This window comes from Syngnathus leptorhynchus, chromosome 7 (assembly GCF_054491065.1).
Source record: "Syngnathus leptorhynchus isolate UIUO chromosome 7, UIUO_Slep, whole genome shotgun sequence".
In the NCBI taxonomy this organism is placed as follows: Eukaryota; Metazoa; Chordata; class Actinopteri; order Syngnathiformes; family Syngnathidae; genus Syngnathus; species Syngnathus leptorhynchus.
In genome coordinates, this window is record NC_141201.1 from 10035037 (window position 1) to 10053245 (window position 18209).

An 18209-nucleotide genomic window follows, 5' to 3' on the forward strand; every position below is an offset into this window, starting at 1 on the left:
TTGTCAGTTCTTGATTGAAGATGTATGTCTGCATAAGTGTAAAAAAAATGTTGATTAAACCTGTTGCATCATGTACAATGTCCTAGTTCAGTGTCTCGGCCTGGTAATACCAACTAAACGCTATTTTGCGCGTGCTTATGTTTGCAATTATACCCATTAATGTGTGCGTGTGTCTTTAGTAGGTTTCAAATTCAGCATCAGTAGTACATGGACCAGACAATTGGCCATTGTTAATGCAGGACCAAGGGGAACAAAGGCGCCTGCTGGCTCCCACCCTCTTGCAACTTCTTCCGGTCACCACTAGACGACTCTTCTGCTCGTGATGTTCAAGTCCGGATCTCAAGTCCCACCTCCTGCAGGTTAGGAGGCGGGTCTTGTCCCGGCAAAGGAGAGTCAGCACAGTACCGCACAGCGATTCCTCTCACAGCTGAGCAAGAGTTCCTGTCCTTGTGCTTTCTGATCTCTTTGATATGCCTAAACGGCTCAAAGGTACAAAGAGACGGAGAGACATGCGGTAGATAGAGGCAGAGCATGAGAGCGGCGGGGGCAGTGGAGAGACACGACGAGGTTTACCCGGACTACCGTTTCATCCGCGCACAGATATTGTGGAGCTCACCGACCGGGCTCCGCCGATGTGCTCGTCGGTTGTAACCTACCAAAGACCACCGAGACCCGAGTGACTTTGTCGCACAGGTAGGGGTGAGAGAGAGAGAGAGAGGGGGGGGGGGGTATTTTTCTTTCTTTTTCTCGGGGTGGGGGGTGGACCCAGGACGTTGAAGGTCTTAGACGTGATGCCGATGTTATTTAGGAATATACGTAGGCCGTAAAGAAGCCTCGTTCCAAACGAAGAAACGTTTCTTAAAAGATGCGGGCAAGCTAACGAGCAAGGTGGGTGAAAGAAGGCACCCAGCGGTTGGTGCTCTGGTGTGGAGTGGTCTTTGTCGCTGTTCCGCCGCAGTGGATATGGTCCCTGTGTGCGTGCGTGTGTGCGTGTGCGCGGTGCGCTACGTGCAAAGTTGCTCGGGGGCAACGGTGTGTGCACGGCACGGCACGTAGCCGACCCGGAGCTGCGTATCGGACTCTCGTGATCAAAAATACCACGTCCCGGGAGGGAGAAAGAAAAGGGGGGTTGGGGGTAGTTCAGTGCCACAGTTGTGATTTTATCTTTCTTGGAGCAATACCGATTTTTCTAAGTCACCTAGAACGTTCCAATAAAAGCGGCTTTAGACAATTATCACAAGATAAGGGAAAGAAGACGAAACGAAGTGAATTGTCTCCCCCCCCCCCCCCCCTCCACCACTTGGATGAAGTCATATATTTTCCGCTTCACGTGCTGCTTGCAAATAGCTCGTTTTTTTCCCCCAATTTATTGCTCGTACGTGCCCGACGCAGTTGTATTGACGTTCTTGTCCAAGTGCGATCCAATCTGTTATTTCATCGTCGGGTCGCAGCCGCAGGTGTTAAATGCAGTTCATGTTTCGTTTCAGCGCACAGACGGTGCGGGCTCTCTTTCCAGGAAAGGAAAGGAAAGGCGAGTTTTGAGTTAACAGCGAAGAAAACTATTCATCACTGACTTCACATTGGAAAAAAGACTTCAAACGTTATAGACATGAATGACCTTTGATGACTACCTTATTTATCTTCTGTTTCCACCCAGGACAGCCGAGGTGTGCAACATGGATAAAACTTTGCACATTCTCCAGAAATCCGCAGAGGGTGTACCGACTGGGATCTCGCTGGATGTGAGCTTAAATGTGGACGAAGGGGAAGACTTTACGGAACAATCGATCGTGGGACTGGCGGACAAAATACCTTTGGTGAAACCTTATTTCAAAAAGAAGCAAAGGAAAATCGACACCAAATGCCTACACCGCGCCTTGGAAGAGCCCATTCTGACGTCTCTGCTCAGCGGCGACATGCCGGGGGATGGTGTTTTTGTGCCGCGGAGTCAGGCGGGGCGCACGCCGGGGAACCTTTGCGCGGCTGTCGCGGCCAAACAGAACTGCATCGGCCCAGTATGTGGCCTCAAAGACCCGCCGCCGGTCGCTGATGCCGCCGCAGCGGGGACTGGCGATGTGGAGATGGCCGATACTACTGCGGAGCTGGAGGAGACGGAGCGGCGGGGGGAGCGACCCAAGGCAGCCCTCAGGGCTGCGGGAAGCACAGGGACAATAACCTCAGCCAGCAGGGATGTGCCTCCCATAGTTGCACCCCAAGCTTCACACCAGGAGGGAGCCATCAAAAGTAAAGAGCGCTCAACTCACCCAAATCCCCCGCCTGTTAAAGACTACACTGCCCTCCAGGACTCCCACCCCCTACTCCTGCCAGCCCAACTACCTGACAAAGGAGTGCTTTTTCAGGATAAAAGTGAAGAGGCCTCCTTGGACCTGGTGTTTGAACTGCTCACTCAACTTCAGTATCACACACACCAGTCGGACTCGGTGGACATTTGTGTGGATTTTCTCCAAGGACAGTGCGTTTACGGCAGTGATTGCGCCCATCACCACACGGTCCTGCCCTACCACTGGCAGATCCGCAGGAGCGACACTCAGACGTGGCAAAGCATAGCCGATGAAGCCCAGGAACAGATGGAGAGACTCTACTGCAACCCGGACAATGACCAAGTCAGACTCAAGTATCAGTAAGTGTCCCACTTTCATTGTGATTTCCTCTAACTGCCCTTGCATTGCCCGTGCTTGTGTTGTCACTCGGTACAAGTCGTTGTGTTTTTGTTGTTTTACAATGCCTCTATATTCACTGAGAAGCTTTTGTTGACAACCCACAACTATTAGGAACAGACGATACCCTGTCTGAAAATATTGTTTCATCTCATTTTGATCCTTTTTTAAGTTCAAAAGCTGTAATATCAAACTTATGTTTTCTTCAGATCTCAACCGTAATTTATGACAATTTCGCTTCTTGTTGTTGGACTCTCATCTTAGTCCCTTTCAGTCCGGGTCGTCACACAGTGTTACTGGCATGATGTGTTTACTCCGGATGCTTGGGCATGTCAATGAAAATGAGAGTTGAAATACATTATGTTAGGCGCATATACAATTTTCATCCATGTCAAAACCTGGCAGCTCAAGTCATGGAATGTAAATGGTGCTTATTTCGAATCCAAATAGCTTAACGTTTAATCCGTATCCCGTTTCTTCTCAAGATAAAACAGAGTTTCCTCAACTTAGTTGTCAGAAAGAAATGCAGGTGCACACTCTCATGCCAAAAGGCTCTTTGGATTGTTTTTACAAATTAGTAATATCTTTTGTCTTCTAATAATTTATGTCGACGTTATGCCACTGAAACACGATATACTACTGCAGCTTCATAAGTTCGGGTAGATGCATCACAATAGAGGTCTATAACACATTTCGAGTGCCAGATACTGTCATGTTGCAAGTATTTCCAAAGGATACCGCATGGTAAATGGATAGGTGCCAATGTCATGGCGACAATGCTGCAGTAAGCCGATATGCTGCTTGTAGTTGATAAGCAACGTCTCATTCATTGTGTTGGAAACACTGCACGCTTTCCTCTTTGCTCTCACCAGTGCTGACAAACTGGGGGGGGGGCTGCTATGCACAAGTGCAAGTGGATGTAAATCTGGCTTTTATTTGATCCATGCATATGAAAAGAAAAAAAAAAGACTTCTTTTCTATCATTTTAAGCCTCTAATTATATGCACAGGGTTGTTTTTCTATTATTGTGTACAAAGGTAATCTATTGGCTCCTCACCATATGACTTCCCCTCTCCCTGCTGTGATATTTGTGATTCATTTCCTGTAAGTCAGCCCTCTGCTTGGCTGCAGCTCTGTCCTAAGCAGACTTTAGAGCACTCATGGCAGAGCGTGGTGAACTTCTATGACCCCCCTGTGCGGTCACTGACACAGCCGCACTTGGCAGCTTCTATCCCTCCCTCGGTCATAGACATGCACACAATGGAGCATGCACGCGCACATACGCATGCACACACACACACGAGCACACACACTCTCTCTCTCTCTCTCTCTCGCCCCCCCCCCCTCACTCTTTCTCCCTGCTCGGCACGCAGATGCTCACACGAACGAGAAGAGGGAAGCTCAGTGGTTCGCAGTGCTCGCACGCATACCGTTTAGCAGACAGAGATAAACCTCTCTTTCACTCTCCTCTCACACGCCCACAAAGTTAGGCGCACACATATACGAGCACTTAGCAAAGCAATGTTACGGTGACATAAAGGAGCATGCCGTTTACTGCGGAACTGTACAGTATGCATGCATAGTCACACACAATGAGAACATGCACGCTGACCTTGTTCTAAATGGAAAAAGTACTTCTAAGAAGCTGTTTACAAGAGTTTTGCCCGTTTAGTTAATATTCCTTTGTGTGCTGTATGCAGCAGGGACAGTACCAGATCTCTGACAACATGAATATTAAAAAATAATTATAATATTGTCAAACTAAATATGATGTTTTATCGGGATCTGGCTGATCCCCAGCCTAATTCAAGGTATCAGTGCAATGATGCAACAATAAATGCAAATCCACTGGTTTTCTTTCTTTGTTTATTTCTTCACTAAGGTCGAATGCCCCTTTAACCTTAGCGATTCACATTGCCAAGGCATTTCACTTTGTTATCATCGTACTCAGTTTGTCCTCTACATCACTTGGGACCAGTTTCACAAAGATGGATTTGAGGATTAAGGGAAGATCCTTAGGTTCAACCCTGGGTTTGCAGTATTAGGCAGAATGTGCAGTTGTGTGAAATTAGTTGTGAATATATAAACAGGTTACTGTACTCTCTCCACTATAGTCAATTTTACTCATCAATCACAATCCTTTGAAGATGTTAAGTGTCCTATAGAAATTCCAGATCCTTTTGGTCTCCCTACGGCCTGCCAAAGTGGCTAACTACAATTTAATTTGACAAAAAAATGACTTGGCATTTTTGATTGAATGTTACTTCTTAGACATTGCGACAGTTCACCAGCAATCAAGCCAGTGGCCCACTGTCGTCCATTGATGAAAACTAGTTGCCGAACTGCACACCCTGGCAGTTCAGTCGGATTTGGCCATGTCGATTGGTGCGCTATGAGCCAAAAGAGCTGTTCAAGAGTGCTTCATCATCTGAACCCCCTGAAACTTTGATCCATTGTGTTCATTTTTAGCTCTGCTTGTATGCACAAAGATTTATGTCAGAGTTGTTGGCTTCAACCAAAGCTTTATGCAAAGTGCTCTTCAAACAGGATACGCACCTGCTGATGTCAAACCGACTTGGGCTGTGAGTGTTTTCCGCCCTCATTCTCCCAGACAGGCTCAGCTGGCTCCTGTGACAGAAACTGCACATGACACAAAGATTGGAGCATGCAAGCTCGTTTAAATTTACACTTTTATATGGTTCACAGTCATCACAGTCTGGTTTGGGTTTTGTTCAGACGGGAAGTAGAAAAAATTACCTCACTTCATAAAGCAAGTTTGACTCTGTAGCGTGAAAACGGAACGCTCAGTCGAAACACATTCATTCCACATTCACGTGACCCCCTCACCTAAGCATGACAAATACCTCTTCCAAGTCCAACAATTGAGCAAGTCTGGCTTGTTTAGGCAGTTATTTTCAGGTAGTAAATTTGTGATTTTCAGGGGATAAAGGAAAGGTTGGTCGGAAAATAAAATTCCATCCCCCCCCCCACACACACACAAAGATCCCAATAATTAGGGATACATTAGATTTTTTTTTTTCTACCGATATTTGACAAGTAACTTCCTGCCTCTCCAAACTGATACCCATGACCAATATCAGTAAAAGAGACACACACAAGTAGAAACAGATGCACAGCTACACGTGAAAAATCAATTTTCCATGTAATAATCGATGGGGACACAGCTGTGCGACATCCGGCCATGGAAATGCCATCACTCTTCTTTTTTTGTTATCATTTTTATGTTAATGGAATGTCTGGAACACTGGCACTTAATATAAACATTTAAAAGTAAAAAAAGACAAAAAAGTGATTTCAACACATTGATGAATAAAATGATTTGCATCAAACGGGTACTACATCTTTAGTAATGTTCAGTGGGTTTGACTTTGTGTTTTTCTTCCACTTCTTCCTGTTCAATGCCAGCGTTTTAGTGAGCATATTATTGCTCCTCCGAGGACTTGCATGGCAAATGTCTTCGTTAATGTAGCTCAAATTGTGTTTTACACTTTGTAGCCAAGTATCACATTCAATTTTGCCTCATTTGCTTTAAGCTCATCAATTATCCACACAATCATCAAAACTGTGAACTGCCTAATTGAGTATTACTCATTTTGCCCATCCCTGGTTGGAGAGTTCAAGTGACCCTCGTTGTCATGATAAGCACATGTTCATGCAAGAACCAAGCTCATTCACAATGCCCGTTTGTTTGCCCACAGTAACTTCACACCCCCCAAAAAGCAAATTTCAGCCACTTTGGTGCACATGACTCAGGCGAGTGTATGCCTACACCATCAGCGAGTCTTCCTAAAAACAGATGGGTCGAAAATGGACCTACTTGGGTCAATTTGACCTGAAGTTATTGTTTGATTTATTGTATCTTAATTTAAAGTCTTTGTAATCAACTTGGGTCAATTTGACCCGGCTTTTGGGGTTGTTTGATAACCTAGATCGTAGAAAGTTAGATCAAGCTGCCCCAAGTAGCGGGTCGGTCAATTTTTGACCCAGATTATTGTTGCTGCTATTATTTTTAACCCAGCTGTTAAGATTTGCTGTGTAGGAGTATAAAGTTTAATTATGTGGTGTTTATTTTCTCAGTGGTCAATAAATTCTTATCGTCAGCTGTCAATAAATTCTTATTGTCCATTGTAGTAAAACAAGTCATTTGTTGTTCATCTCTATCATGCGGTTATAGCGACTTTTGACATTTGTTTGAAATGGATAAAAGTGTAGTATTTATTATCAGGACTGACCTTTGACTGGTGGTAAATTGCATCTTATGATCATGTGCTTATTGTGGCTTTGCGATTTTAAAAGTTGATCCTGTGACTTCATTAAAGTTCTGGTGAATTCAGCGCTTGGTTCTGTCAAAGCTTTATGCTGCGCTAGCCGGGTGCCGCATCTCTTTGATGATGTTCTATAAAGGCTCAATTTGACTGGTCTATTCATTAGACCATGCACGTATGCACGCCCTGGACGGTCACTGTGGTTACCTCAGTCAAATGATAAGACCAAGAGGCAGGTCAAGAGCACTAGTTGACTTAATAAGCTTGACCGTTGTTATAGCAACATCTTGTCAGCTGTACTTTTGTTTCGGATTCTTATTATGTGTCGCAAAGCGAGTCTGAGTTCTTTGCTACTCCGTTCCCATGTTTGAATTATCCGCAGGAAAGCTTAATCCCAGCCATATGACAAACAGGAAGGAAGGGTTTGCTTATTCCACCGTGAAGTCAGCAGTGAGCGGGAATGTTGACGTCATCACTTCTAGTTGGACAAGTTACACTGTAATAATCCCAGCAGGCCAGTTGTTAGTTAACAACACTATACTGCTGAACATGTGAATTTTTATACAGTCTGTACTTTCTGTAATTCTAGCCATGATTAGAACACAGCATGTGATGTTAGATCTAGAAAACAGAATGTCTCAAGACCATTTCCTGTAGTATGCGTGTGTGTAATAAGGGCATATTTTCAGACTTGAAAGACAGCCTGCTAATTCTCGCATGACCTCGTGACAAAGCGTGTGTGTGTCTGCGTGCGTGTGTGCGTTTGCCGGCGAATGAGAGCTCGAGATAGGGCTCTTTTGTTAGCCAGGTAATAAAAGGCTCGGTTGTCATTAACTGACATTAAGAGTCGCAGAGGACTAGGGGCAAAGTGACCTGACACCACACACTGTGCGTGCGTGTGTGTCCGAGTGCATGCGTGCAATTTTGATGTCAAGGCACATTGATTTATGTCATAAAGTTTCTATGAAACTAGATTGTTTTGTCTTTTGCGTTTATGCTGTTGCAAATGTGCAAACATGAGGTGTGTGTGCGTGTGTGTACATGCACACCGTGAATCAGCAGGGTGAGGTCAGGTGTAGCTCAGCCTCTCTGTTAGTCTTAATGTCCTTGATGGATATCCAAAAGACAACAATTATTTATTAATGTTAACTGAAACAAACTGTGATGTCCCATGTTTTGATTCTATCTGTCAGATAAACAATGTTTGGACTGAACAACAATGAAAACAGTCAGTATTAAAAATAATGACACATTTAAAAATGCGGGTCAGCTATGCTGAGTCAAAATTTCGTCGAAATATTATAGACACTTTGAACTAGTGTTAGTCAAAACATCCTCACTATATGAATAAAATGTCACCCTGAAAAAAAAGAGGCAGTTCTAACCATCAAAATCAACATGAAAACATTGCAGATTGTTGCTCATTGTCCAAGCCCTCTCAAAATTTTGTCGACAACTAGATGCCATTTACACACTCTGCCTTGTAGGTAGAGGTTCTAAAAATGTGTCCCATTTTAAAATTGAAAAGCATGACATAAGTCTGTGTGTGTGTGTGTGCGCGTGTACTTATGTGTCACAGGCGTATTGTGTGTATATTTGTGTGAAAGAAGCATTTGTCAGCAGATCTTAACTGTTTTATCGGGGCATGTCAGGATGAAGACTTGCATGTGTGTACATGAATCTGTCTAAAGAATGCATGTGAGTGAATGCTTTTTTTTTGCTTGTCTGTGACGTTCACACTGGCATGACTGATGCTGGTATGCAGGTTCTTGTGTGGGTTTGGTTGTCTGTGTGAGTAGCTGTGAGAAAATTAGAAAGCATATATGCTCATGCAGGGGTGGGAATGGGGATTAACAGCTCCCCCACCCCAATACTGTCATTTTGCTTGAATTTTTTATTTTTCACACGGGGAGAAGGCTTGTTCTTTTTCCAGCAACAGTATCGCCTCGCCCGTCGCAGTACAAACTATTAACATTCAGCTGCTTGGGAAGAGAGCAGGTTTGGCCGTTTTTTTTGTTGTTGTTCTTCAAAGCTTGCCTCCACACCTTTAGCACACCTCGCTTCAAGTCAGCAGATGTTTTATTTGGTGTAACTCATCAAGCTGCTCTTGCCAGAGTGAGTGCCAAAAAAAAGTCCCGCTCCAACATTAGATTAGCCTTCGTGTCCAAAGCACCTCGTTTGAGTGCACTTAATTTAACCGGCGGAATTTTATTTTTGGAACATTACAAAGCAGTTAGGAGCAAGGGAGGGCAGCTAGAGCTCAGCGAAACGTCGATGAAAATCACTGAGTGTCCTGACTGCTGTCCAAATATTTGTCTGTTAGGGCCACACGGTGGGAGACACAAAGGGAATGTGGGAGGCGGGAAGGCTGCCTGTAAAGTGCACTCTGTATACTGATAATAACATTTGAAAATATGGTTGTTCAACACAACAACTGTGCTGTGTGTATGTGTTCAGAGGTGGGAACGTGCAGCTGCATCCGGAGGGCTTCCATACAAAACAAAAGGAAAGAAGCAGTCAATCAAAACACAGAAACAATTACGAATGTGCTTTTATCTGAATCCACTCGCCTGTGCTGTGCATGTTCCCGCATTTCTTGTTTTTCACCCAGCTGCATCCTTCTTCTTCCTCTTTCTCAGTCCGCGATTACAGTCACAATTCACTTTCGATGTCATCGTCAAACATTTTGAAATTACTGGAACATAGTTTCAAAATTTGCATGAAGCTCTTCCTGACTGACACATTCTTAGTGTAATAATTCCAGTTTTACTTCCTCTTGCAAACATTGATTCAGTCACATGACGGCCAAGTAGAAACATTGAGAATATGCAGTTTTTGCAGTGCATACAGTCGATCGAGAAGTGTGTGGAGGCATGACTCGACAGCTTGTTTTGTCATGCTGTTGTGCAGTGGCTGCTAAATGAACCCATTGGACCACAACACTCATACATGCAATGTTATAAACAAGTCCTTGCTTCATAATTGATGATAATTGATTGGATGATTACATTTTACAGCTTATGAAAACCCTAAATTTACCTGCTCGAGAAATTTAAATAAGTCTGGTGTGAGGTTTACCTGTTTTGCTGAGTATGAGAATTGCTTGGGCAGATACCGCATTTACCAGGAATGCAGTTTGTGAAGTCGGCCCACTGGACACGATCCAGTGAATTTGCACATGAATGGAGAAGGTGTGTTGTTTGAAAAAGCTGTTTCAACTGTTTTTTAGTGAGAAGATGGCTGAGCGCCTTCATCCTCTCACATGCATTTAGAGTCGACCAGACAGTTTTTGCTTTTAACTTGACAGACCTACATCATTGTCAATCAATGGACATTTAGTGTGATTGTTTTCTTGATGCTTTCGTGTGTATGTCTGGGTTCGCACATGCGCACGTCATGACTGTCTGTGACTTAGCGTGCCAGTATGTACATACTGCCCATATTTATGCAAGTGTTATGTCTGACCCAGAAGCGCTGTTTGCCAGAGGCCATATGGCAGACTAGTGTAGATAGACTGCCCCCCCCCCCTCACACACACCCACCCAATATGAGGTGATGACCCGCACTTCGTGAGACAGAGCGAGCTTAAAAGAGGTTATGCGTAAGCTACAGTATTTTTTTTCCAATATCCACGAGGCTAAATGCATTTTTGAGCAACGACTCTATCGAACTGGAAATGACTTTTGTTTGTCGTTCCAAAAGCAACGCTGGATCCAATTAAGCCACATATTATACCGTTATCATACAACACATGTTAGCAATTAGGATGCATAGCTAAACAAATTACTAAAGAAAACGTTTGAGTCAATACAGAAGTGTTTTAAATTCCGAACACCTTTTTCTTCACCGAAATTAAGGCTAAAGAAAGATTATCAATCACACCATGTGATTCATTGTGTATAAACACTTTACATGCTGTGCATATTTTGTGTTTTATTTATGGCACTCATGAGTTTCTATTTGTTCACTCCCAGAGAATGCACGAGTCATGTTTGTTCAGACTGACTCACTGTCACAGTCATGTTGCTCTTAAACACCGTGTTAAGCCTACTTTGTGAATTGCGACCATGCCCCATGAATTCAAATGATCGAGATTTGTCTCCATGAACATCTTTCCTTTTTCTGTGTGTTTCAGGGGCTCTGTGTTTTCCCTGGACTTTGGAGCCATGCGGGTTTGTGACCTAAAGTTTGATCGCGTCCGCCGACTGTCCACTCCCGTCAATCCTCTCGCCATGCCCGCGACAAACCCAAGCCCCACCCCTAGCTGTCACACAGTGTGGAAGTACTACTGCAGAGACAACTTTGGCTGGAGGGAATACTCAGAGGTGAGGCACGCTCATGACCACGAGGGCAGACACATTAACTCTGCCTCGATCAATCAGTTCGCCAGCGGCCGTGGTGGAATCAATACATGCTGATCCCAATACATGACAATAAAACTTGTTACACAGCCATTATCAGCCATTTTTTCCCAACCAAATCAACCTCGTGTGAGGTTATAATGACTCCCCCCCACTCCTTTCCTCTATTGACTTGTGCAAAGAAAAACACTCTTACTGATCTTCTTTTCCATATCCATCTCGTCTTCCTTTCCAATAGCCTGTGGTGAAGCTTATAGAGAAGGCCACTCTAAGAGGTCTCAAGGAGGTGCGATTCATTACGCTCCAGAACCAGTATATCCTAAACATCAGGGAGGGCTTCCAGCAGAACGCCATGTTTGGCTTCAGACGGCAGATCAAGAAGCGACCTATGTTCATGTCTTCAGTGATGCTCGCACCCCACCTAGAGTAAGTAAAAGATTGAACTTTTGTTGTGTTTACCATGCAAATAATGCCATGTCACAGACACCATATTGAGACTCAAAACGTACGCTGTTAAAAAATTTCTATTAAGGGTTTTTTATCAGGTCACCAAATTTTCTTGTGCAACGCTGTTTTCCGAGTGCAAAGGTGGAACTGACTGAGTGAGACGGGAACAGAAAAATATCTGAAACAAAATCTTCATTGGAAAAAAAACAAAACAGGAAACCAAGGATAGAAATAAGCTGATTTGAGAGCTCCCACTTCTCTTCGCAGCCATTTTCTCACGTAGCGGGATGACTCCCACCTCTCGCTGCAGTGATAGTCCAGAAGAATGTGATACCAAATTCAAAACAAGTGTCATCTCACCTCATTTGCAGAGTTTTTCACGTCCTCGGCAGCACGCCAGTCATCTGTTCTCGTCCCACACTGAGCGAATTAGAACGAGCTGTTCGTTCAGGACCTGGCAGCTATGAAAAGGGAAAATGTAGGAGTGTCAGAGATGGAGGAAAGAAGATGAGATGGTGGGTGCAGAAGACGCGCAGAGGCAGCAAGTGAGAAAGCGAGGCGTACGGCCAAGAAAGTGAAAGATGGAGGGCGCTAAATGGTTTCCAGACCGGTTGAATGGAGTGTGAAACGTGACTGTGAGCTGGAATTTGGACTGAGGGATTTTGTTCCTGAGACTTTCCAGTGAATGCAGTGTCCCAAGGGTTTAGTGTCCAAAACAAGTTTGTGTGTGTTTGTTTGTGTGTGTGAGTGCGCATGCGTATTAGTCTGTGTAAGGCTTAAAGGTTGAGGTCATTTGTTTGAGTGACACTCTCCCTCCTTTCCACTCGACCGGTCCCTTGTTATTGTTTCATTTCACAATGGCTTCGTGTCTATTCTTCAAAGCCCCGTGGGGATCGAGACGTCGATCGCGGCGCGAGATCGAGACCAGACAGACAGGACGAAGAAAACTGTCAGTGTGATTTAGAGTCAAATTGATCAAAATCTTTTGACAGCACAACCCAGCTCACGTTCTTATGGCTGATGGCTCCGGCTGCATTTTCAGTGGTTGAGCAGAAAGTTGACAGACAAATCGGCGATAGTGACCCACATGACAGACAAAATGTTTTTTTTTCTGACTCCATGACCGTGCCGCAATCTGTAATTTGTGTCGCTTTCTCGTCTGCCGTTTGGCTTTCTCGGCTCAGTTCCACACTGGCGTCGGTGTTGACAGCCGGAGGGATATTGCGGAAGGCCGAGGCTTGAATGATCGTTTGTAAACATAAGCAGCATGGCGTCGATGACGCTTTCAATTCGTATATAGAAGGTCATAAAATATACCCTAGTCGTTATGATGTACGTAATATAATTAAATACAAAACAAACTATATCTTCTGTTTTAGGACTTTGGGTGGCATCTCTTCATCTCCACTGTCTAGTTCTTCCTCCTCTTCTTCATTCGCCTCAATAATGGATCTCCCGGCGTCGCAGCCACTCTCCCCGACGACCACCAACCCGCCAAGCCTTTTCCCTGAGACGTGGTTGCCCATGGCAGTGAGCCAAGACTTCCTACAGGTGCCCGTGTCCCGCGACGACCGCAGCTATAGGACCGTGTACAGCTTGTTCCACAAAACGGTGGCGGAGACCAAGTTCAGGATCATTAAGATACTCCGGGTACAAAACCCCTTCCTCTGGGAGAAGTACAAAAGGTGAGTTGTGGATTTCGCCATCAGTCCTTTTCACTCTGCTGTTCCCATTTAATTTCTTGCCGGGTTAAGGATGAATATAAATGTGTTTCACTGCTGAACTCTTATCAATCAAGCAAAGCGAAAAATATGACATTATGGTTTCTCAAATTTAAGTTTGAGACCATGAATGGGCATTTTTATTGGGTAGCTGAAGCACTATGTTGTTGATTTATTTGCAGTATATATCAGTGAATTATGAGTTGCGAAAGTTTGGATTGAAAGAAAGACTTGAATTGAGAGCAATTTAGAAAATGCTGCAACAATATACAGATCCAACAAAATGCTTTGTCATTGACCTGTGCAGGATGATAATGACGCAGTCTTGAATTTAATTCCATCTTTTGCTGCGACCAGAAAAATCAAATGCGTCAGCCCTTTCATCCACATATTTGTTGCTGTGCTCAACGAGCGTTTCACACTCAACTGGATTCTCACAGAGACGTGATTACATAGCGCGGGCTTTGAAACGCTGCAAAGGGGGGAAGAGGAAGAATTGCGCCGGTTGGGCTTCGTGAGAGCAAGCTGGAGTTGCGAATAAAGCGGATGGGGTGATGTTTGGGTGACTGTGATGTTCCGTTTGTGAGCGCAGTGGGCAAGTCGCTGCGGTGGTAGGGCGGGTCCTATCAACGGTGACACACACACTCAGACTGGTACTGCGAGGGTTTCATAATAACTGACGTTGTGTCATTCTGAGAGTGAGGCCCCATTCTGAACATGGCTTGATTACATCCCCTGTTTTGTTTTGACAGAAAAATCCTTCATGGCGTGTGTGTTTAATTGTATGTGCATTTGCAGTCGGGTAGGCGTGAAGGCTCAATCTGGAATGCACAGTGCGCTATAAAATTTAATGGTAGCAAACTATAGGGTGTGTGTGTGTGTGTGTGTTTTGTGTGAGTGTGCACGCCCGGCTGTTTGGATGCATGCCGTGGCCATCTGTGTCAGGTCCCAAGCTGCGGGATCACAGCAGGTCATGCCAGGGTCACCGCCGAGCTGGCTTTCCCCTGCGCATGCCCGATTGATCCCCTTGCATCAAACGAGTTGTGTGCGTGTGTTGCTCAAGAAACGGATTAGGCCGAATGTTCTTACTAGTTTTAGAGCAAACACGGTGGTGATGACAACTTTGGGATTCAAGCTTTATCACCTGCTTTTGTCTATCAGCATGTGACGTTTAACACAAATGATTTAATGTCAGTGTGTGACCCAGATTCTTTGTCCACTCCAACAGGAAGAAGGAGTATATGTCCAGGCGTATGTCCGAGATGGACCGGCTGCTGAGCGAGCGTCACCTCTTCCACGGCACCTCGACAGACGTGGTGGAAGGCATCTGCAAGCACAACTTTGACCCTCGGGTCTGCGGCAAACACGCCACCATGTTCGGTCAGGGCTCCTACTTCGCCCGGAAGGCCGTTTACTCGCACAACTTCTCCAAGCGCTCTGCCAAAGGAGTCCACTGCATGTTCCTGGCCAAAGTGCTCACTGGCAGGTGTGTGTTGGACCATCAAATCCAAATCGTGGATTTTTTTTTTTCTTTGGTGTTAGGTGTAGGGGACAATCACCTATAACTTAATTTAAAAATGCAAACTATATTTGTAGTATAACGTAATGCATATCAATGCCGTCGTGCGGAATTCTCATATCGCCGTCACATTTTCCACACTTTAGATTGATCAGTAATTTAAAGAATTGCAGATGCACATGGAGACTGACCCAAAACTATCAATAAGTAGAAAATATTAAATTGACATATTGTTGACATAGGAGGTTTCCTGCCTGTGAAAAGAACCACCACCAACCACAAAGTCAAGTCATTCAAGTCAAGTGAACTGTACACTGACATTCTCTCTAATGCTTTGAAGGTGCACGGCGGTAAATATCCTCAATGTAATCTATTTTATTTATAACCCCAGAGAGCGCCGCCAAGATTTCTGGTTTACGGCTCCTTAGGGCCTACACAAACAAATAGTGTAGTAGCATGGACTCAATTCATATACGTTCACCGCATAAGATTCATGCTCTGATGCTTGTATTATTCAAGCTTCCTTAGGCACACAAAAGAGCGGCAGCCGTGTCGTCATTAAATTTAGACGAATCTCCTTCTAGATGTTGAATTATTCCGCAACTCTCCAGACAGCGGTTCGTCTGAAAACCACGTAATGCTCTTAATTGTCGACATGCACTCCACATGCCCTCGTCTCTGTGCAGGTTCATTGTAGGAAATCCTTCGATGCGGCGACCGCCGCCCATCAACCCCCGCGACGCCTCCAGTGACTTGTACGACTCCTGCGTGGACAACTGGGTTGACCCTCAGATCTATGTCATCTTCAACGACGACCAGAGCTACCCGTACTTCATCATTCATTATGAGGAGGTACCCAGCACGGTAGCCCTCTAAGGATACTTTCTTTTCGGCCGCTCAGGTGGTTAGCCTCCTTTAACTTCACCTAACGGCTTAAAGCAAAAACACTTTCAAGCTAAGTTCTCAAGTGGATTCAACGGGACTGGGCTCTGTTGTCAAGAACCACAGGCAAGTCAAAACCGGACTTAACTGGATACAACTGGACCGTTGAGGAGCAACAGTTTGTCATTCACTCAGTGCGTTGTCACATTGACATATACGAGATAACACCCTTATTAATTACAAGTAAACATTGGATTTGGATTGAAACCCCTATAACTCCTTTTCCAATTCACTCTACCCAAAACTGGATCACATCAAATTCACAAGAGTCTACATCCAGTACACGGAGAGCAGAACTTACTACTTGATGAATGTGTGCATGTAAACGTACTGAGCATTCAAAGGTGGATGGCAGCTGGCAACAGCCGTGCTTGGGCTGAAGTCTTAAACCACGTAAACTTAACTAGATCATTCAAGAAAATCAAATGTTATCCCCCTTAATCTTTTATCCCTTAGTCGTTTGGCTGTAAATGAACACAATTGCATCGCAAGTCACACCGTAGTAGACGGTTGGCATTTTTGAGTTGAGTATTTCAAGGGAGCAGCAAGCAACCAACTCAAGCTTCCAATAACTCGGACCACACCGTTTGTTCAAACAAAACAAATTAAAAAACAAAAAAACCAAGAAAAAAAAAACCTTGTGTGTTTTCCCAGAAGCTGGCCTCTACGTTTTTGTTTTTTTTCAAGTTTCAAGTCGACGTGTTGCGTGTTTCTATTTAGTGGACATAAATCTCGGGGCCTGTTCAACCCGGTCAGTGGACGAGTGTTTTGAGAATGACTTTTTCCAAATGGACATCGACGTACTGTAAACCTCCAGGCGGAGGACTCATACGAAGTTGCAACTGTTCCTGGTTGGCGTTGTTGCCTTGGCGCCCACCGCTTTAGTTTCCGAAAGGGGGAATTGAAGTGTAAAGTTTTCATGCTGAGGCCGCAGCAATGAAACCTCTCTCTCTCTCTCTCTCTCTCTCTCTCTCTCTCTCTCTCTCTCTCTCTCTCTCTCTCTCTCTCTCTCTCTCTCTCTCTCTCTCTCTCTCTCTCTCTCTCTCTCTCTCTCTCTTTCTCTTTCTCTTTCTCTTTCTCTTTCTCTTTCTCTTTCCCTTTCTCTCTCTCTCTCTCTCCCACACACACTATCTCTCTTTCTCACTCTCTTTCGCTCTCTCCTTCTCTGTCTCTCTCTCACTCTTTCCCACTTTCTCTCACACACACACTATCGTGTGTTCAGAGACTGTAGACAAGTTTGATTGAGACAAATTGTACAAACGTTCTTTGTTTATATTTGAACTTGTGTGCCTTTTGTTCATAAAAAATGTTTATTTATGTTAGTTTAATGTAACATTGATTGAATAAAAAATGTAAAAGCAATTATGCTGTCATGTGTGTCATTTTAATGTGACATGTTGGTGATGAAAATCTTATTCATTTTTTTTTTTTTAGATATTCTACTGAACACACAATGTTTTGGCAGATTCATATAAACCACCTTAATTCAAGCCTACCAGTAAACCCCAAAACTTTTTTTTTCTGATAAGAAATTGAAGTATACAACTAGAATTTGATTTCTCAAAAAGGTTTTCTTTTTTTAACAAATATTTAGCTGTCGCTAAACTTTATGTTTCCAACAGAACATGAACTTGATTGCATCAAGAATGCCTCAAAGAAATTACCACTCAACATATTGCGTGCCTTTGCACATTGACAAACAAACTAAGAAAGTATTTGGATATTTTTGGAGGCAAACACACGAACTTCCCATCCTGTTCCTCTTCACGGTCCTATATTATTTATGATAAGCTATGCAGCTGTCATGTTAACTATTTAAAATCCTTTCAAATATTCTCACCGTGACACTACTCCCAGAGCTTGCCGAGAGAATTCATGGTGTGATTATTGGGTCCTTTCTGTCAGTAGAGAACCCTTCTCCACCCCATCACACACCCTTTTAGGCTACCCACCCAAAGCCGTACCCAGTGGGGTATGACGTGAGTGCCGTGTCTAATGCGGTTGGGCGGGGGGGTTGGGGGGGGCTTTGCCGTCTGTCCCAACACAACAGTACATCTTGTTGACGTGGTGGACTTTTGCGGACTTGCAAAAAGTCAAAACCAATCAAGAGAATATAAAATGTAGAAAATGGAATATAGAATGATTTTGTACAGACCCTGGGGTAGCATTCCCAGTGTTTTGGTTATTTAATGGAATTAGAACTGGTACTTTATCTAAATGTTTCTTTATTTATTTTCTAACTCAATATTTAATGG

The 18209-nt window shown here is 44.1% G+C and overlaps 1 protein-coding gene across 4 annotated transcripts; it reads left to right on the forward strand.

The window, feature by feature from the left end:
- The first annotated feature begins 262 nt into the window (after positions 1 to 262).
- On the forward strand, positions 263 to 17334 carry tiparp (TCDD-inducible poly(ADP-ribose) polymerase). 4 transcript variants are annotated; one of them, XM_085916594.1, is made up of 7 exons: positions 263 to 489; positions 1658 to 2641; positions 11100 to 11289; positions 11564 to 11751; positions 13152 to 13457; positions 14722 to 14979; positions 15699 to 17334. In XM_085916594.1, exons 2-7 carry the CDS (start codon positions 1677 to 1679, stop codon positions 15886 to 15888), a joined length of 2097 nt encoding a protein of 698 aa, XP_085772720.1. In that variant the 5' UTR covers positions 263 to 489; positions 1658 to 1676; the 3' UTR covers positions 15889 to 17334. The 4 variants fall into 4 exon arrangements, with proteins under 4 accessions (XP_085772720.1, XP_085772719.1, XP_085772718.1 ...); XM_085916593.1 differs by having other exon boundaries at positions 264 to 693; XM_085916596.1 differs by lacking the exon at positions 263 to 489 and adding an exon at positions 763 to 888.
- Positions 17335 to 18209: the final 875 nt, after the last annotated feature.